At 41.9% G+C, this 21,868-nt stretch overlaps 1 protein-coding gene across 1 annotated transcript in view; it reads right to left on the bottom strand.

The window, feature by feature from the left end:
* LOC144016139 (uncharacterized) overlaps positions 1 to 21,868 on the bottom strand; it is a 79,904-nt gene that overhangs the window by 1,487 nt on the left and 56,549 nt on the right. The window contains exon 3 of the mRNA XM_077516870.1: positions 5,916 to 5,977. Within this exon, the coding sequence (XP_077372996.1) occupies positions 5,916 to 5,977 (62 nt within the window). The remainder of the gene's footprint in view (positions 1 to 5,915; positions 5,978 to 21,868) is intronic.

The raw sequence follows: 21,868 nt of genomic DNA, 5'->3' as shown, positions 1-21,868 counted from the left end.
CGTGTTAATTAACCCCGAGGACCCTCCAAAGACGTACTGGCGTCCAAGCATCAATGGAGATGATTCTTTATGGACAACCATGGTCCACACGTCTTGTGAGCGTGTGTGTGTGTGTGTATGTTGCCAAGGAAGAGGAAAAGATGGCATATGGCTGGTGCTGGCGTTTGTGCCGCTGTCGCCGTTGTGTCCTTGTCACCGGGAAGAAGTTGGCTGGCGCAGCCTGACCTCCCTCAGGTGGCCATGGATATGCAAATGAGCACAAAAATAGAAGCGCTTCCTCTTCAACAACAGCAAAAAAAAAAGGATTTGGGGGGTCTCGTTTCATTCATTTTGGCTGCTGGCAGAAAAGGTTGCAATACACAAAAGGAAACTTCCTGGTGAAAAAAAAGCCCTGATGGCAGAATAAGCAGCACTGACTGCCCGCCACAAGTAGGGTATATTGATCACCAGTTTCAAAAAGATGTATTTTGGAATTCAAGTGCCAAACCATCTTGGTCACATAATATAAACAAAAATGATGAGCAAAATCTAGCAAAAATGAGTAAAAAATTAATTTCTTTGAAGCGCTTTTTTGGGGGGGGAAAGGGGAAAATGCCAAATGATGAAACAAAAGAGCTGCTTATATGCATCACAGTGGGCGGCCATTTTGTGTGTTACTGCCACTTGCTGACGAATGAAAATGGCATCACGGTGCCTAAAAGCTCTGTTTGTGAACATCACATAATCAGGTTAGCCGTGATTGGCTGTTACCTGAGCCCTTAGTAACTGTGACGTCATTTTCAATGACAATACCACACAAAATGGCTGCCTACAGGTTCATTGCTACAAACTTAACCTTCTGTAATATCCCTTTGCTAAATATACACCCCAGACGTGTTACATATAGTGCATTTGTTCCCACTCTGATGATCCTTTTTTAGTCTGAAAAGCACTGTTTTCGTGGATAGGCTACGGGGGTTGAAACCCACAAGTCAAAAACAGCGGAAATATTCATGATGAAAGAGTCGCTGCAGCACCACCCGAGGCTTTATTCCCCGTGTTCTCGGGGCAAATCTGCACCCGCCGCCTCTATCTGACGTTTGTCTAAAGCACATAAAGACAAAGACAGGAAGTGTGATTAGCCATGGAGGATAGCGGCGTATAGCTAGCGCAGCCTCCAGGATACGTCTTGAGGTGAGGCTGATCAAAGCTGTGCCCACAGACACGACCAGACTGAAGCAGCACTTTTTTCTTTTTTTTCAATGGCTACTTCTGCCTTAAGACATGATGAGAGTGTTGTGGTGGGGGTTGATGTTCCAGATATATTTCCCTCTCAACGCCTTCACGAGAAAGTTTATACATTGCTGTGGAACAATACGACAGCGTATGTAAAGCAGAACAATTCGGTAGCTGGACTATTTAAAAAAGAAAAAAAGCAAGACCATCCGAGATTAAAATAAAGGAATAACTCAAATGAATAACTGAAAAAAAATGGTGAATCCATTGAAACTCAAATGTCAAATTGTAATTGAATAGCACTTCTACGACCTGGAAAATGGACATTATGGGGCTTTTTCACCCCACAACAACAAGGCACTCGAACCCACTGTCCACACGCTGTCGGATATAAAAAAAATATTTCACCCCTCTCTACGCTCTTCTTCTTCCTTCTCTGTATAACATGCCAACTTATGGCCAACAACGAGGTGCTCTAAAGCAGCCTTGCCAGCGCCAAGCTAACTGTCCACATGCTGGCTGTCAAGTCAGACTTCTGAAAAATAGTTTTTTCTTCTTCTCGCTTTCCTGTCTTTCTCTGTGTGACGCACGCACACATGGCTAACGATGAGGCGCTCTAAAGCAGCCCTGCCAGCTCAAAGCTAACTGTCCACATGGTGGTTGTCAAGTCGGACTTTAAAAAAAAAAAAAAAAAAGTTTCTCTTCCTCGCTTTACTGTCTTTCATTATGTGACATGCGCACACTCATGGCTAACAACGAGGCGCTCTAAAGCAGCCATGCCAACTCGAGGCTACTGTCCACACATTGGTTGTCAAATTGGATTTTTAAATTTATTACATAACCGTGCCTTGGCTCTTCTGTCTTTCTCTGTGTAACATGTGCACACTAAGGGACAACAACGAGGCGCTCTAAAGCAGCCCTGCCAGCGCCAAGCTAACTGTCCACATGCTGGCTGTCAAGTCAGACTTCTGAAAAATAGTTTTTTCTTCTTCTCGCTTTCCTGTCTTTCTCTGTGTGACGCACGCACACATGGCTAACGATGAGGCGCTCTAAAGCAGCCCTGCCAGCTCAAAGCTAACTGTCCACATGGTGGTTGTCAAGTCGGACTTTAAAAAAAAAAAAAAAAAGTTTCTCTTCCTCGCTTTACTGTCTTTCATTATGTGACATGCGCACACTCATGGCTAACAACGAGGCGCTCTAAAGCAGCCATGCCAACTCGAGGCTACTGTCCACACATTGGTTGTCAAATTGGATTTTTAAATTTATTACATAACCGTGCCTTGGCTCTTCTGTCTTTCTCTGTGTAACATGTGCACACTAAGGGACAACAACGAGGCGCTCTAAAGCAGCCCTGCCAGCTCCAAGCTAACTGTCCACATGCTGGTTGTAAAGGCAAGGCAAGGCAAGTTTATTTGTATAGCACATTTCATACACAAAGCAACTCAATGTGCTTTACACAAGGAAAGACAACACATAAGCATCAACAAACAGAAGTTAACATTAGGAGGAAGAAGAGAAAATAAAAGTAGGTTATAAAATTTACGAAAAGAACATACAATATTAAAACATTATTCAGCAAACTTTAAAAACATTTAGCGTAAGAAAGTTCAAGTTTTAGTAAAGTCGAACTTTTCAAAAATGTGTTTTTTTTTCTCCTTGGTTTCCTATCTTTCTTTATGTAACATGTACGCACTCATGGACAACAACGAGGCACTCTAAATCAGCCATGACAGCTCCAAGATAACTGTCCACATGCTGGTTGTCAAGTCAGACTTTTGAAAAATATTTTTTTTCTATCCTTGGTTTTCTATCTTTCTCTGCGTGACATGTGCACACTCATGGCCAACGATGGGGCACTCTAAAGTGGCCAGTGGATGCGTCGAAGGGAATGTGTTTATGAAGTGTAGTCATAGCTTGCTAGCTAACCGCATGTCGTAGTTGCATCGCATAGCCGCTGATGGAAACAAAGGTGCTCAAGTTTTCATGCTGGATCCCAAATGTGGTAGCTAAAAAAAAAAAAAAACGGAAAACTGCAACCCTTAATCGGCACAATTGAGTGGTTCTCAGTATTTGTACGCGTTTTCAGCGATTATCTTCCAACATATATAATATATCTAGAAACTGATATCTCAATTTCTTTACTGGATCTTAAAGGTAATTTAAGCACATTTATTATTTCAGAAGTGTGCATCAAGCTGGTAGCCCTCCACATTAAGCCACCATCATCAATAAACAAGCATAACAATTGAAGACTGTTATTTTTGTAAGTGAGCAAACTTACAATTTTTTCCCTGTACTGTATATTTAGCCTGAAAACGGCATTATTCTATCCTAACCGCACGGACGTAAAGGTTAAATAGGACACGTTATTACCATAAAATTCAAGCAGGAGGGAAAAAAAAAAAAGATTGCTTTTTCAAGTAACCCTCTTTGAACTGGTGCCATTAGACAGACGTTCCAAAAGCCCTCAGCTTCGCACACGCAAGCAGACTGGAGAACAGCTTTTTGACCCAGAGCTGTGGCTGCCCTGGCCCGCGCCAAAAAAACGCAAGATTTAATAAATACGATGCAATATCCATGGGAAGTGTACACATACACAATCTGCCATCAAATCTAAGCAAATATGATGAAAGCATGGATGCACAAAGAATGTAGTCATAATTTGAAATGATTTTAGAATGAATATTATGAGAAAATATTTTACAATAAGTTGAAATATCAGAATGGCCCTTGTACTCATTTATAAATTTATTGCAGTAAATGTAACATTTACGTCTTTTTTGTGTGTCAAGGTCGGTGATTGTTCTTGCACCTCTCTGATGGTCTGACAAATGTCACATGTGACAAGCGTCACATGTGACATTTGTGCGCTGCTTTCAAGTGCAGCTCGCGCACGGCAGACAGCGGAGGCGCAGGTACATTCAGCTGGCCTAAGGGGCAGCAATTGCGAGCGCGAGCCTCGGCCTGGTAATTGAGGCAGACGGAGTGTGATGAGACGCCGGTCATTATAGACCTGCGCCAGACTCGCTTTCTACCGCGAGGACCACTTTGATTGTCGGCCCTTCAACACTTACAGGTGTCAGAATGACAGCTCATTTGGATTTCATTGCTTTGTTTTCTGCTGGAAGTTTCGACACTGTTATCATCAATATTTGATTTTTTTTTTTTTTTGGCTTGTGCCAAGTCGCCGTCTATGTTGTGACACGCACATTGCATATTTGTGCGCCAGTATATCTTAATATATTCTAATGCATAATGACCACCCCTTACTTGGAAATCCTGTACTGGGTGAATTTCAGTCACAAAGCAGCAGACACGTCCACGTCAAAATTTTGCAGTAATAAATGTAATAATAATGCATATTTTTGCGGAAGGTAGGGTCAAGTTGTATTTTACAATTTTAAGAATGTGCAGAATTTCACAAGCTCTTAATATGAAAAGAAAAATGCAATGAGCGGTCACCAACGTCTTACAAATGCAATTATGCCATCTAGTGGCAGAAAAATGACTTCAACACAAATTAATATCACATGTTTTTTACAGAACTTTTTTGTTTTTTAATTATTTAACTCAATTTTATGAATTATTCTGAAATTATTGTAGCAATGACTAAAAGAGGCCGTCATAGTTCTATTAGTTTAACATTTTTTCCACTTTTATGTTCACAAGAGTATGAAACTTTAAAAAAAAAACATTTTATTGTACATTTAGAACAGATAAAAAAAATTGATTAATCGTAAGTTAACTATTGAAGTCATGCGATTAATTACAATTAAAAAGATATTATATACTAGGGGTGTTAAGAAAAATCAATTTGGCAATATATCGCGATATTACAGCGTACAATTCTTGTATCGATTCAATATGCAGCCTAATCGATGTTTAAACATTAATTTTTGATGGATGTGTTCAACAGTCTTACTTAGGGTTAGAGTTCACACTTTCAGCATGGAAAATGTTATATTAATGGAACATTAAGCCTTAATATTTTATTTTAATGCTGTTGAAACATGAAACAAATTACAACCTGTTTGTTCAATAAAGTGTATAGTTTCAGTTAAATAATTGTCATACGAATCTTACAGTGTACATGTACAAGTTTACTGATTAGTATTTTCTAAATTTGGCTATAGCCAGGAAGTCATCAATGCACTTTTATAATAACATAACAGCACAAATTCCTGTGCTGGCCTCTAAACTCGGAGACTAAATATATACTTACAATTTATTTCAAAGAGAGAAAAAAAAATCCACTCTGGCAAAAAAAAAAGAGCAACGAAGAAGAACATTACTCAAGGATAGGAAGCACATCATTATAACGGGGAAGAAATATTAAAAAGCGGGATATGAAAGCGTGAGGAGTTACTCGCCTTTGGCTACTCCGACCGGCTTCAAACGCATCTTGGAGATCTTTCCCTCCCTCAGACCCTCGCTCTCCCTTGTTGTTTGACTTTATTTGCCGGCTCGCGTTCTCATTCAGGCTGGGGAGTCTTCCATTAAATAATCAATCACAAAGCGGCATAAAAGGCGACGGTCCCCGCGTGCGTGCGTGTGGAGGTTGTGGCGGCATAAACACAAACGTGGGCACAAAAACGAGCGCGCCTCGCACCTCCTTCAAATCGGGCTTGCCCTCGTGTGACTGCGACCTGGTTGGCCTAATTACACAAGACGAGCTCAAGTGTAGGTATGACGGTAATTACCTGTTTTTGGCTCCCCCTGCTCTTCTTTTTGTCTCTCATCATGTGTGACACGGGACAGCGGCCTGTCAGATTAGAGGAGGACATGAACACATTACTCCCTTCTCCCTCATGGATAATGGAACAAGGTTTGCATTTGAATGATAAACAAAATGACTTGAAGACAGTGGGGAGATCACTGGCACCTAGTACCCCCACCCCACCCACCCGCATGCAAAGCTGCATTATGCAAAACAAGGGACGAGGATTTCGGGTCTCCCGCGCACGTGTCTGCGTATCTCCAAGGCATGTTGGGACAATTACGAGCACGGGTGCAAGTAACGCTACCTTGCTAATGCGATGCAGCATGATGTGCGTTTCTCTTTTATCACCGCCGCGCTACTTTCATCTGCAAAGTTCCACGCCGAATCCCGTGTTCTTCACATCAGCATAGACTTGCAAACCGAGGCCGCTAATCACGCCCCGGAAAACAACAAAGCCCGGCGCGGTACATGTCCACGGGCCTCGAGAAGTCTTGACCTTGTCAGAACAGCCGAATCAAATCAAAGAACATGAAATGTTGATGTGTAAAAGGTGAAAAAGTAAATATATTTGGAAGGGGAAGACGACTCTGCAGCGCATAGCTGCAGTGCTGTTTATTTTCATTTAGCAAGACTTTCAATTCAAAACAAACTGAAGTTATTTTAGTTGACTTTGCTGCCAATAAACAGCTGGGGGGAATGTTGTTCCGCAGTGACGCTCCAACAAAAAAAAAAAAAAAAAAAAACAGAGGCACTTCAAGTCCCCAAAAAAACTACAGCGGCGCGGCTCACGCAACTCTTCAGAAGTGAGTCTAAAAAGGGAGCATTGAACATATATTGGTTAACATCCTTTCACTGCAACTACAATTAACGTGTGAAGCTGCGCTCCAATCGCACTTTGTGCCATCCAGCTGCCAATCACCGTGTTTGCAGAGCTGGATCACAGCGTCGTCTTCCGACTGTGTGTGTGTGTGTGTGTGTATGGCGCACGAGGGCTGCGCTAACTGGTCGTTTGAAGATGACGAGCAACCACTCGTGCTGTGCATAAACACCTAAATTGCAAAAATAAATAAATAAAAACAATGTATGTTGGCAAGCATGCGGTCTGAAAGTGAGGCTGGGCTCCATTCGCTTGCATGGTGCTACTCGAGCGCTCACTTCATTGCCTTGTGATGTAAAACGATTGTCTATTGCGACTAGCGATGCAATAGGAGCGTGATGATATCTCGATATCGCGATAAATCGTGATACTTTGTGTCACGATAGATTGTCGATATGCCTACGCCAAGTATCGATATTTGTAGTTAATGTACAGCCGCCAGAACGGCTCCATTGTTCATTATTTATTGAGCAATTACTTGGTGGGCCACTAGGGGGAGCTCCACATAAGAGTGGCGGGGAAATGTACGAAGTCTTCAGGCAAAGAAGACTTGTGTAAGACATTCAGCAAGTGACTCAGTTTTGCATACCTTTCTATGAAATGTGTATTATACTATGTTTCAACTTTTTGAAGCACACTATATAATATATATTAATATTGATTTATTCCAATTTTGTTTCTTGAACATTTTTCAAACACAACCCAATGGCCATCATACAACAACAAACAACAGACTACTGAAGGTCATATTTTAACTCATTCACTGCCTTTGACAAGTATACTTGTCAATTGTATTTTTTAGAGCGGTGCTAAATGGGGGCGAATCTGAGCATGCTCCACTGTAAATATCAAACTTGGAAACAACTTTACTGATGCCCAACCACCGGTAGATGACATCATAGCCCCATTTTATAGGAAATAAACACAGTTTCAGAGTCCATGGGAGAAATGGCTGTATTTTGGCAAACCTACATTTTTCTGCTGTCAATTATAAAAGAACGGGACGGGACAAAAAGTAGGGAGTCTATTCTGTTATTTGGTAGATTCGGTTTATATATAATTATTGAATGTAATATCACGTGAGTATTGGAAATGTAAAAATTTTCTATAATGACTGGCAGTGAATGAGTTAAAGGGTACAGCCGTATTTTTATCCCTGATGTAACACTGTACAACTGTTTTCAATTGTTAACGTATGTTCATATGTTCTTAAGTGAATAACTCTTTACGGTGAGTTGTTCAAACAAAAGGTAAAATTAGAATATGTGAACTTGACTTAATGTGCTAAGTTTAAAAGTGAAAGCCGGCAGGATCTTTTAGCCACAAAGCCATATTAATGTGCCGCACATATCGTGGCTGAAAGTTACATTTGTTGCATATAGAATCTTATAGACCCCTTCAGAGTTTGTAAACAAGGTGACACAATTTAAAGGGCGGGGCTTAGCTGCAGGCAAAAACACCTCAGTGGCGCGTGGTTGTAACACCAGTCAGCATATTTTCATGGAAAGTTCACGTCAGATTGGACGCAGAAAACGGCCATTTGAGAGAATATGTGAGTAAACTGACTCCCCACGATCGTGAATGTTACTGTAAAAAGTTAACTCTGACTGATGGGACGAAATTTACTGACCCGTACGCCCTCGCGCACTGGATAGATGATTTAACAGGACTAACCATCTTGCAATGGCCGGACATTTACATCTACCTTATAGAAAAACTGAGCGTTTATACTAAAGATAAATGAAGGCCTGTAAATCATTAGACAAGTCTTGAATGGACATGTTCAAGATTTGGAATATAACAATTTGAGCGAGAACATTTGTGTCATACGGTCGCAAGTGCTGCCAAGTCCACGACAGGGACAGAAGATGAGGATGTAGAGGCATGTACCTCTCCTACAAAGATTTTACAAGAAGTTATCGGAACCATTTTGCCTCAACGAAACTGAAACATACAGCTAACGTTTGGTTAGCTAGCGGTTAGCATTCGCGCATGTAGCATGTAAACACAGACTTTTTGTAAGTCCGTGCATGTAAAACAAATCCCACAAATAATGACTAACTTAAGTAACTTCAATCACAACTAAGTCTGAAGCTGATAGTTCAATCTTACCTGATATGAAGTGTGCGCTGCAAACACGAGAGAGCTGCACTTCCGTTGCCTCCAGCGAACACCGTGACGTCATCGTGACGTAGACCATGAAAGGGTCTATATGCCCCTTAGTAGATTAAATCAATACTTTTATAACAGTGTCCTTGACTTCCCCTATATTTTGGGCGCCATGAATTCTCCCAGCCAGCAAGTGTCCAGCAAAAAGAACGAGCGCAATCGTACTAACCTACATTGCTGAATCTGCTATTTATTTATTTATTTATTTATTTATTTATTTATTTATTTAGTTGTGAAGCTTTTAAAATAAATCACAGACGCTTTTGCGGCTTAATATAGTGCCACTCCAAGACAAATGAGACAGTAAGCGGGAGTAGTTTTTCTGGTAAGCAGCCTTTAAATAAAACGGTCCCACTTCCTCCTCATTTGACAAACTGAGCAGTTTTTAAAATGCCCATTCCGAAATAAATGTCTTGATACACACATAGTGGCGTTCGCTTCTTCATTTGGAATCTCGTGGCTGTAAAATTCCACCCGAGCGCTCGCTTTAATTGACTTTGCGCGTCTGTTTTCTCCGCAGCTAACCCTTCGGTATGCGAGTCTTCGTTCTACAGGGAACGTGAACGGTTCACGTCGGCCGGGTTCTCCAGCGATTCGATCACCCAGAGAGCTGCCAATCCAGACGTCTCGTCGAGATGGAGCCCGGAGGGCGCGCGAAGACGCAAAGTCCCTCGTCAGGACACGGCGCCATCTTTTTTTTTAATCAATGTTGACCAGACAGACGTATCGGGGGAGCTTTTCCCGTCCCTTTTCTTTGTCGTCTCGGGTCAGGAGAGCCACCGTGAGAATTGTGACAAAGGAAATACTCGGAAGGTATGTAAGAAGCGGAACTTGTGGATGAGTTCAAACTTCTCTGTGACGTGGCGCGGAACCACAGGGAAGCTCAAATTAAAGTCCGTGAACAGTTTGTCAAAATGACTCTGCCTCACTGGCCGTCCGATTGGCGTTGACATCATTTCAATTATTTCCAGGCGGCGTTAGGGAGGCGCGGATTAAAAAGATAAAACACGGGCTTTTATCTATAGGCCACTTTGCTAATGAGATGGATTAAAACGCGCTCGGCGAGGGGAATTCATTTGCACGTGAATGGCAGTTAGGAGGCAAACGTGCGGAGCAGATGACTCAAACCCCCCGAGGGCGCTCCACGGTTAGTTTGGCACAATTTAGAAATTACACAAGTCGTTTACTAAATAACAGACTGATCTTTCCCTGAACTGCATTCTTTGGCGCTGGCTGTCACTTGACTTTCAAATGTGTTGAAAATAGGTTAGTCTCTCCCAGTGAATGAGGCCTCCTCGCTTGCAGTCTGGTCATTTATAATTCATGAGGTGGCTCGTCCCCTAAGTTAATTTTGCCCGGGGGAATGTTTATTTCTGCTTTGTACTTTGTTTAAAGTGAGTTGTTGACAACTCCTGCACATGTCAAACTATCACCGCTAATAATTGCTTAAGGAGATAGAACTTTTGCAAATGTTGGCTCCACCAGAGGTACATTCCGCTCGCCCGGCGCACAACTTCTTCAGATGAATTTTTGATTCATCTCCGACTTGCTCTCGACAAAAAAAAGTCCTCTGTAATTCAAAGCCGTCGCTGTAAGAGAAATGTTAAAAAAGAATAATGTAGCGCGCTCTCCATAACATCCTAGTTTTCATGTGGAATAGGAAACGTCTCCCTCTACCCCTCCCCTCCCTCGTTTCTTTTTTCTTTCCCTCTGACTTTCTTCTTCTTTTTTTCCCCCTGCATATTGACCAAAGATCGACTGCGCTGCTGGATGATGACAGTCCCACTTGCTGGATTGACAGAATACATTGTCGCAGAGTGGAGGGCCTTGGGCGCTACCTCGACGGGTCAACGGCGTTCCTTTCTCCGAGCCCAAAGTGACATTCTCTCAATACAGGCAGTCACTTGATTAGTGCCAATTATCCAGGCTGTCACTTTCCCTGGTGAGCGTGGCCCAGGATGCCCCCCCCCCCGCGCTTCCCGTCTACGGCGGACGCGCGCTAAAAGTCTGCGCTCGTCCGCCGTAGGCTGTGGGAATCATTTTGAATGCAGAGACGAAGGAAGGAGAGATGGGGGGGGGGGGCGGGGAATGAAAGACGCGCGGGAAGCAAGTTCGGAGTTTGACAGTGTGATAGCGTTGACTTCCGAGACGGTTACAAGGGGAGTGTCAGTTCGCCCCCCCCCTCCCCACAAAAGACGTCTCCCCGGGGGTGCGGCAGCTTCCATAAGTCAATCAGTCAGCAGCTTGATATTCAGCTGCGCCGCGTCGACGCGACCCAACTGGGTTACGCTCACTCCGACATGCACTTGGAAGTGCGTTGGTTTTAGGCGAAAACCAGGCGACAATAACAGCCATGTGGTGAGAATATAATTCATGCGCCGGAAAATAAATATAGGCCACGTTCGCAATCCGAAAGGACGACCGTAAATCTTTGACGCCAGTGAATCAAATCCAACGCAAACACATGTTAGCAGCTGGTGCAGAGCCTAAATAAACACGGCAAAAAAAAAAAAAAAAAGGCAGGGCCTCATTAAACACGTGTGGACTCAAGATGGCAAATATTTTGATAAAGTTATTTACTCACAATTATTTTACCATCTAACGAACGAGGCATCTTTTAATCTCAGTGGAATAGAGGTGCAGCGATTATTCGACTGCTAAATGATTATCAAATGAATCGGACGATATTTTGCATTTTATGCAAAACTGATTATCATCTGTAATGTTTAATGACGTCATTGATCAGCTCTGCGAAATAAGACATTATATGTTATATTTAATGTTTAATCAGTGTTTTTTTAAATAATTTTAGTGTTTAATTTTTTCCCCCAATGCATTTCCATTGGCATCAATTTTATGTCAGTTTTTCACCATTCGTGGGCCGGGTAGTCGACTGTAGAGGAAATATAAAAAATAATATATGTTTATATATATATGTTGAAATATATATATTACTCCATTTTCTGATCAAATTGGTGATCAGTTACTGTTTTTTTGTTGTTGTTTTTTTTTCAAACTCACTGATTGCTGATTGGCCAAAAAAAATCCTGATCGTGTAAAGCCTAATATTGATATTTGATCATCGATTCATCGTTTCGATAGCTCTTTTAATTTCAGATCTTCGCGATTTCAGCTTCTCAACAGTAAATGAAAGCAGACTGATCATCTTAAACGTTTTCTTTTACTCTGTAAAATAATGATCAACATTTTTGCCTATTTTATGAAATGCTACGGACCAAACCAATAACAGAACCATAATTTATTTCATTTAATTGTGCAATTTGAAATAATGCCCTGTTTTTGTTTTTTGTTTTTTAATAAAGCCATGAAAAATTGATGTTTTTATCGATTAATTGACAAAAACTTAAAAGATTAATTGATTTAAAATTTATAAAATTATTTTAACTCATAAAGTAATTAGGATTTATAAATTTAAATTTCAACACTACCGGTAATTCTATTTACAAGTATTTCCTATTTACTGGCTATTTTCTGCTCACTGTGCTCATATACCCATAACTCACTCACAATTATACAAAATTAAAGTACTCATCAACATAAATTGGACAAAAAAACTGACACAAACTCTAAAAAAAAAATGAACTAATTAGCCTACATTACTTTATGTATAAAATCCTTCTAAATTCTTGTTAACACTATACATACTTAATGGATTAAAATTATTTTACATTTACAGTTGTTTTATGCACGTAGCATGCTAAGACATTCAGAAAATGTTTATTTCAAAATATGGTAGAGCCTTCAAAGTCGCGTTCCCAAAAAATATTCTGATGAAATTCACCTCTAAAGTCGCACAAAACAGTTGAAACAGCTGTCATGCATGCCCTCCAGCAAGGCTTAGGGGAGCTAATCTCGAAAACGTTTTTTGCAAGAATACATTGTATGTGCCAACACGAGTCAAAACACGGCACTCTGATCGTGTCACGTTTGCTGAAATCAGCTTCGGCTGCGAACAGGAAGTGGCGTCGAAGCACAAGCAGAAAAAAATGTGCTGCTGATCAATGTCTTCAGCAGATAAAGAATATATGCACATTTCACTGTCAACATTAAGATATTTTCAGTACTTTTAAAGTTTCGTTGGTAATGTTCTGAAATGAAAGTTAGTAAAAAATTATTGAAGAAATTGCCTGTACAGTTCCTGAAGGTGACAATTTAATGCTGGAATGCCTCTTTTATTTTCAGGATTCAATTTGAAATATATTTTGTACTGGTTAGCATGAGAGCCAAATGGCATGGAAGCTTTGTTATCACCTGTTTGCAGGTGTAGCCAGCCATTTTTCTCCAGCTCCAGCGCTATTTTTCCCCCCTCGTTCTCTCCAAAAACACAACCCCTGTGTTATTGAGGCACTCTTTAAACAGCGCTGCGGTGTATTTACTGATCTATTTCTTGCAGCTTTCATGTTGTTACTGTGCCTCTTGTAACTTTGCTGCATTGTGCGGCGGGCGCAGAGCTCCTTAGAACGGCAGAGGTTATCCTCAGTGTGGATGACTGCAGGGGAGTAAACACTATTGGAGCGCGAGTGAATATTTTGTGTGAGAGGACATTAATTATTCATGGCCGCCTCATTGTGTATGATGATGTGTCAGGATGTTTGCCAATAAACAACAATATTCCTTGTAGGATTGATACGATATGAAAAGTTGCCGAGCGAGTTCGTCGCACTGTGGAGAAGTCTGACGGATGCAGTTTGTGGGAGAGTGGGTACTTATTTATGGAAATATCAATATTGTATTATAATGCTGTATCCTCTCCACTCAGTAAAAACAATACAGGCGCGTAACGCTACTTGCAATCTGGACTGTCACAATTTATTAATTTTTTTTAAGTAAACCATCAGATACAAAGCACTGCAATCAAACTAGAGAAACAGAAAGGTAAACTTGGTAAGTCCACCGCAGATATTCGCCGGAAAAGAATACACAAAAGCACTCGGCGCCTCCTTTCAAAGTGTTTAGTTCCCAAACGGAGGCTCGAGTGACGTATGGCGCGCACGGCGATAAGCTCCGCATGGCCACAGGAGGATTTGGTTTCCCTTTCATGGCGCCCCCGCCACCCGTCCCCCTGCCGCGCCGCGGGGAACACACCAGCGCGCGGGCAGGAGTGCAGCAGGCCGCACGCCGGGCGTTATAATTGCTATCTCCTCCTCGTGCAACACTGTGAACTGCCGAGCACGGTGATTAAATGGGGGAGAATGGGGGGGAAAAAAAACCTCAGCATCACAGTTTTTACCTCGCAGGCAAAACAGCAAGGTCCTCTGGGATGGGGTCATCACGCTTCCCTCTGTGATCTGTGCATGGGGGTGTGCACGCTGTTCACGATTATGTGTCAGTGTTGAGAATGGAAATCCAAATCAGTCAAATATTCACATACAAGGGGTGAAATATTGAACAGATATTTGGACTTCATATAGCATCAGTAAAGTTTTGGCACAAAATTGTGTACCGGTACTTTTACTTCTGAATTTTGTCATTAGTAATGCAAAAATTATGCATTGAACTATTTAGCTATAATGTAAACACAAACATATTTTTATCATGATCCACACTTTTTTTTTTACAAGCCTGTGATCACTTCTTCATAAAAGTAATTTATGTATAACCATCAAAAAACAAAACAAAAATATTAATAAATGGAACAGACAACTTTATTTTCTGAGGTAACAAAGCTTTAACATGCTGTACAAATGACTGTACTTCATTTTAACGTCTCAATAAATGCATGTGATTCCCCTAGCGAGAAAAAGGTACACTAATTCACTTAATTAACGATCAAATCACAGACAACACAAAACATTATCAGAATAGAAAAAAAAGTTAGCTAGTTGGGAAAAAAATGCTGATAAACAATGGATGATGTAGGTTCTCATATGTATTTCTCGGCTCGTGGTTGTACATTTGATTCAAGAGGAGTCTCAGGGAAGCGAGAAAACAAAACCGGGAGTTTAATATATGTCCAGAGCTAAAGTGTAGCAAAAGACGTATTTATATGTTTTTTATGATTTTTATGCTAGAGCATACAGAAGGCATTGATGCAGCCTCTCAACTGCAGAACGGGTGATAAAATGGTAGTAATTTACAAAAACGGTCAGCAGGTGGCAGCAGAGTATAAGAGATCAACCAGGACCATAATGAAAACAAGCTGTTTCCCCACAGTCCAAAGCACATTTGTGAATAATGATGAAACTTAGCTATATTCCAATGCTAATTGCTGCAAAACGGAAACAAATCTACTTTTTTTATCCTGATGAAAAGAAGAGACTTTAATCTTTCTTTTGGTAGGTTTTCATAGCAATAGAACACAATATTCTGTGAGCCTTGCAAAATCAGTCAAAATGGGGTTGTTTAAGTGAAAATGACTGCCAGTGAATGAGTTGATAGTATTTTTTTTTAGTTAATTATTAAGTCACCACTAGATAGAACTAAATAATACACACTTTCCCTTTAATTAAGACGAGCTAAAGCTACCGATGCTAACCGCAGTACTCTTCCACAACTACCGTATTTTTGTACTAGACCTGCATATGAGTATGAGAACTGTGTCGCCCGGTTGGCTGGACATTGAGCAGCAGAAGGGTACGTCAAAGTTTTTCTGTAAATTGGTGGATTGGAAGACAAAATACCAGACGCGATTAGCTGACTGTTAAATGCTGATGCAGAGTCGTACAAACCAGTTCGTACTCCCTGACTGAACTCGTCATTGCCAGTGGAGAAGTATCACTAGTGAGCGAGACGAGAGCTGTTTTGAATGGAGCAGATGCTATCCATTTGAAAAGGGTCCTAAACTCCCTCTGGTCAGCTTGTCGCCAATACAGCAAATTACACCTCAAAAGGTGTCAAACTACTAACGAAAAGCGATGAAAACATTCCGTCCCCTTCGTGGCGGAGGCAATTAGTGAAGAAGAGCTGAGGAAGAACAATAAACTGCTTCATTTCACGCTGTGACACAATTACTTTGAATTTAATCACAGTCCTATTAGAGGATTCATTCCTGATTAAGCACGGCTAGTTTGAACGCTCGCTCAATCAGCAGCATCCTGATTTAAAGTTGCCTGTGACCATCAAGGTGCAGATAATTCACCTGGAGCCATAAAGAGAATTAGACCAAGGTTTTACACCGAGTTATTGTCCTTGGACAACCCGCACATACACCGTTATCACATCGGGTTAATGGCTTTGTTAATTTCAAGACATTAACAACCGCTCGTCTGTCCCCAATGAACATGTCATACAAGGCGGGTCTTGCATTGTTAAACGGGCCGCTAAGTAGATTGATTCCTCGGACGCAAAGCGCAGCGGCGACGTCGGCGAGCGGGTTAATTAAACATTTACACACAAACACCCCAACAATCTATTGTGCTCGGCTAATTTATGACATCAATATGCACTTTCATCAGGATTTTTCACAGGCATATGTCCGCCTGCTCCGTGCTAATTGGCACCATGCCGCTTTAACTGCGCCGCTGTTCGTTTCCCCCCCTGTTTTTTCGAGACTATTGAGCTCGCCGCGTTCAACCATAATAGGGACATAGCGGTCCCACCAGAGTGCACATGCAGACTTAAGCACCTGCACCCACACCTCCACCTCCGCTCGCTTTCATCTCAGGCACAGGAAGCTTTTTCTGCGTTCCCCCGCACGGCCTCGGCTCGCACACATCAATGCGGCGTTTGTACACAGCAGTCCACGCAAGATTCCCTCGCAAGAATCGACGTACAAGCGAGCACGTCTTTTTGCAAAACTCCTGGGGTCACCAGGGCGGGAAAAGTTCTCGCTTACTTTCTGAGAATTTCTACATTTGCGGGATCGGGGCCGGAGGCGGCGACGTTCCCCATCTTTCATGTATCCTCGGTTGACGGGACGTCGACGAGGGAGCGATCAATCACCTCTCGGTTTCGCGCTTAATGTGTTAACACTGGGAAAAAACGGCACCTTGTCTCTTCGCCGGTCGTCACGGCGATGGAGCGTAAGGCTGATGAATCCCAATCATCGCTCCAGATGCCGGGCCTCATTAACTACGGATGTGTTTGCTCACAGCTTCGCCTTAATACCTCCAAGTAGGCTACATGGATGCATGTTGTTTTCCTCCCCTTCCTTTCAAGTTCGCTCCCAATTCGCAAACACGCGCACGCCGGCAAAGTCTTTAATACGCGTGCCAAGCGCGCGCGGGCCCTGGGTGAGATTCCTCCGGGCTGGATGTGTATCCACAACAGCGTCTCTCCCTCCGACATATGTGGCGTGGGTAAACAACACAGTTAAGCCTAAAACAATGCGGGTCCCCCATGACTGCAATTATTTATGAAATCAAACACAATTCAGCTCGTCGCCAAGTGGGACGGCTCTCTGACATCACTCGACAAATCACCGCTCTTTACTGCAAACACGCCATGTTGCCGTGCCGCTTATCACAATAAATATCTGTGGCTTTAACTTTAAAAAATGCATTTAAACATCGTGAAGTGGATCATGTGTAAAATGATGGTGAGCGTATTGACCCTCGGGCGCTAAGGCTGATCCCGGGTGACTAGTACGAGCCAGGGCTAAATTATTCAAGCTTAGCTGCTATTGCTTGTGACCGCACTGAGTATATTGTCGGGACAGTATGCGTGCTCGCGGGGCATTGGCCTGCGAGTGAGCAGCTGCTGCACATGGTATGCTCACTTTGGAGGAAGATGAAAAAAAAAATTGCTCGTGAGAGGCGATGTACTGACAACGAGGAGCAGAGGACTGACATAGCGACATCATCTTTTGTTTTGAAAAGGAAAATTAAAGAGTGAGATTCCTCTTTCTCGAAACACTTGCTAATACTTGCAAACTTTCCTCATTGCCAGGGTCACTGACCTCTGTCAGTGGTCCTCACTAAAGTAACTAGAGACTGAGATCATTTCAAATATGTAATTAAAGTGGAGAAAAACAACACTGCATGAGGTAAAACTTCAAAAATGGCAGAAAATTGTATACTTAAAAAGGGGAAGTCAACCATAAACATTTCTTGACAATAATATGTTATATGTGACCTCATAATTCTAAACGTGACATTCTGACTAACATTACATTTGTGGGATATGAGTTACGCAGCAAAACCCAGTCATTTTTATACATCTCACGAGGCGGCCATTTTGCCACTTGGTGTCGACTGAAGATGACATCACAGTTGCTCAGGGCTCAGGCAACGACCAATCACAGCTCACTTGTTTTCTGAAGCTAAGATGTGATTGGTTGTTACCTGAGACCTGAGCAACTGTGATGTCATTATCACTCGACAGCAAGTGGCAAAATGGCCGCCTTGATATTGATAAAAACTGCTGGATTTTGCTGCTTGACTTATATTCTACTAACACAGTATTAACCAAAATATAATAAGACTAGTGGGGCTGCATAGAACATATTATTGTTAAGTAATTTTTTATTGGGTTGACTTCCCCTTTCGTGACATTTTCAATTTTGATTCCGTATGTATTATGGCTAATACCGAGCAGTGACAACATTTTATGCCTGAACGACCCCCGTAGTGTTGTTTGAGTGTAAATTCATTGAGCAGGACAAGCAGATGCACTTCTTTTATTGGACCGTGGGGACACAAACAATCATACTGCACAAGCTAAGCGACAATGTGGCTGAACTAATGTGACACAATTTTTTTTAAACACCCCAAACCATACTGTTATTTTTTTTCAGAATTGAAAAAAGTTGCCATGACATTTTCTAACAGGATTTTGTCAAAATACCCCAAGGAGCAAAAACACATTTTATTTTTGGGGTTAGCCCATCTCGTTCATGTGAGCCAACCCTCATCTTGCGCCACTGTTGCGTAACAATGAGTTGGAAGTACAGAACAATTTGCTCAAAGGCACGTTTTCACAAGGAAACGAATTTACTTGTTCTTTCATTTCACACTTTATGAATGGTCAGGTGGTCAAATCCAACTATTTGGATACAAGCCATTAAAGGTACATTTGCCATAAGACCTTTTCAACCTGGGACAGTTACTAGATTTCATTTCATGAACTTACAGTGAGATATTTTCTTATGAGTATTTTGGAATTTTTGAGTGAGTGAAGTGTGCATGTTCCATTTTAGATACACTTAAAAGCATCCTTTTAAGATCACCCAAAAAAAAATGCAGCATACTGTATCATTATTTTATCATCATTATTTTAAAATACTGCTGGCTAATAATAACAGTAAAATCTTGTGAATAACACGCACCTGTGTATAATACACACCACAAATCACCCTTAGTTTTATGTCTGGACTTGTGTAAAATACAGCCCCCCAATTTGCTGGTATCCTATATTATCAAATTGAATAATATGAATAAATAAGGATTCAAAATATGTAAATGCTGATAAATCCAGGTTAAATATATGTTTTGTTTCAAAGTATTTTCAAAATCATGCCTCTTGTAGTAGTTTCCGTAAGCTATTTTTTCAAATGTATTTACTTTCCTTTTAAATCTCTTTTAATTCTGTTCATAACTGGAACTGTAATATTGAGTTACATTGTGCATGAAATGCTCTAGAAATCTGTTCCATTTTATTTTAATATTTACAACCTGTCTAAACAATGAGAAAATTGTTCACTTCTTACTATAAGCCCCATTTATAATGCCCCAATCCCCTTCCAAATTTGGGCTGAGAGAGAGAGAGTTATTCATGGGTTTTTGCAGTATTGTAAATTTAATCAACTACGGGGTATGTGGACAATGGCTCATCCATTAACGCAGTGTTTTGTTTTGTTTTTTTAATGTAATTTGAGATGCATCTAAAGATAGCAGATGAGCGGTTTTTTTTGTTTTGTTTTTCACCCTCAATACAGTTGCAAGAATTGGATCTAAGCAAATAAGATGTCTTTAGGTCCGCCAAGTAGTGCACTCTATATTGGCTCAATTTTTAATGATTGACTTATCAATTATGACATGCTTACCTTGTTGTGGATGAACGTATATATACACACACACGCACCCCCACACACGCACACAAAAACGTACATTATTATAAATACTCGCACTCCTCAGGAAGAAGCTATTTCATCGTGTGAAATTCTGCAGAACCGGCAGCGCATAAGACGCACCCCTCATTTCCGGTGCAGTGCATCTAAGCTCATAAATCACCAGCAGATGATAAATATGGGAGGGCGGCTAAATTAAATGGTACTTAGCCTTGTGAGGTACAACGTAATAGATCTGGAGTAGGAGGTCTAGAGAAACAAAGAGGTGCGCGTCCTTTCTTCTCCAGCCAGCGGTTGTAAACCCCCCAATGATGAGCCTTGGCACAAAGGAAAGCAAAGATCATAACAAGAGCTGGTGGAAATGGATCTCATTAGCCGCCTCTTGCCATCGCTTCCTGCAGCCCTCGCTGGGAATTTGGAGAGGCAGCGCTGTCTGCCGGCTCCCTCCGCTCTTGTCAAAATCTTCTTAATTATGATTAATTACACAGCTGTAAAGATTTCCTCTACAAATAAGAAGAGCCTCTCACTAAACACTACATTATTCATTCATTATAGGGCCGTTTGCCGCAAACTGTAATTCCTGCTGAGAACGCGGCACTGGTGACAAGAAGCCATGTTTTCTGGTAAGCGTGTAAAAAACAAAAAACACGTCTACGCCCGACTCCTCTGCATAGCCTTTTCCCCTCAGAGGCCTCGATTGTTATGGATGCTGTTTATGGCGCTGCTATGACAAGTGTGAAGGGCACGGCGTGGTGAAGGATGCACGGCGGGCTCGTCTGCTCGCTGTCTGAATAGGATATCGGATTGTAAATGACCCCGGCATCATGGCGGCAGGCGCACGCCGCGCTCAAGCGATTTTTCCTTTTTATCCCCGTGATGACTTTTTTGACACAAAGTGACAAATAGAGCCTAAACGTCTGTGAATTCATTGCATTTGTGTGCGCGGGTGTGCGCGCGTGTTTGTAGCGGGGAAACTGTGTGTGTGTGTGTGTGTGTGGGGGGGGGGGGGGGTTGCTCTCAAACGCCTCTGTTATCGTAGGAGATCAAATTATTTCGTCTGTCTCACATTGGAAGTTGCTCCCAAGTTTGCAGAAAGTCGTCAGAGGAAGGCAGCCAGCTGCGAGTGAGTGACAAGAGGCAGACTAATGATAAGCTTTATAAGTTTTGATAGTTTTTTACGGCCTTCTCGCAGGCGACGCCGCAAAGAGAACAATGTGCCTTTGAGACGCGCTCGCTGCACCGAAGCAGCCGCGTCCTTCCGCCTCGCGCCGCACATGCTTTACTGCCGACAATAAACCATTTTAGTGCAAAATAAATTGGGATGGTATTGAAATGCTGGCACTATATATGTCAGGGAAGACATACAGTTATTTTTTAGCAAAGCTGGAGGCATAGTTTATCATCATGCGGCTGCCTCGATGGGTCTGTTCCACATCATTGGCTCCTCTTGCTTAGTTAGATTGTGAAGGTCAGAGTTCTCAAGCCGTTTATGGCTGTTTAACTTTGGAGAATTATCACATGGGCGCCACTTGGCTGATATACGGCAGCGCGCCAACCCACCTCAGCATTGTTCAGTCCAAAGCCATTATTTGGACCCAGAGGACGGAAGGGGATGATGGCCTCGCAATATGATATTTGCACGGGTGGCCCGATTTCTATTTCTAATCCACGTTTAGAAATCCATTTTTTGGATTATACACCACGAGAGGGCACATTTCAATTTTTCATATTTTCCACTCAATTATTCAAAGTGATAGAATTGGCCAGAGGTATACACACACATGCACAAAGAGAGTCGTGCTCTGAGCAATATTAGAGGGGAACGGCGGGGGGGGGGGGTGTTCTTTGCTCAAGGGCAGCGCAGTAGTACTTGGGAAGCAAACTGGCAACTCTCCAGCAACCAGTCCCAATTTCCATATTT

The sequence above is a fragment of the Festucalex cinctus genome, chromosome 3, assembly GCF_051991245.1.
Source record: "Festucalex cinctus isolate MCC-2025b chromosome 3, RoL_Fcin_1.0, whole genome shotgun sequence".
Taxonomy (NCBI): Eukaryota; Metazoa; Chordata; class Actinopteri; order Syngnathiformes; family Syngnathidae; genus Festucalex; species Festucalex cinctus.
This window is presented reverse-complemented; position numbering and strand designations above follow the sequence as displayed.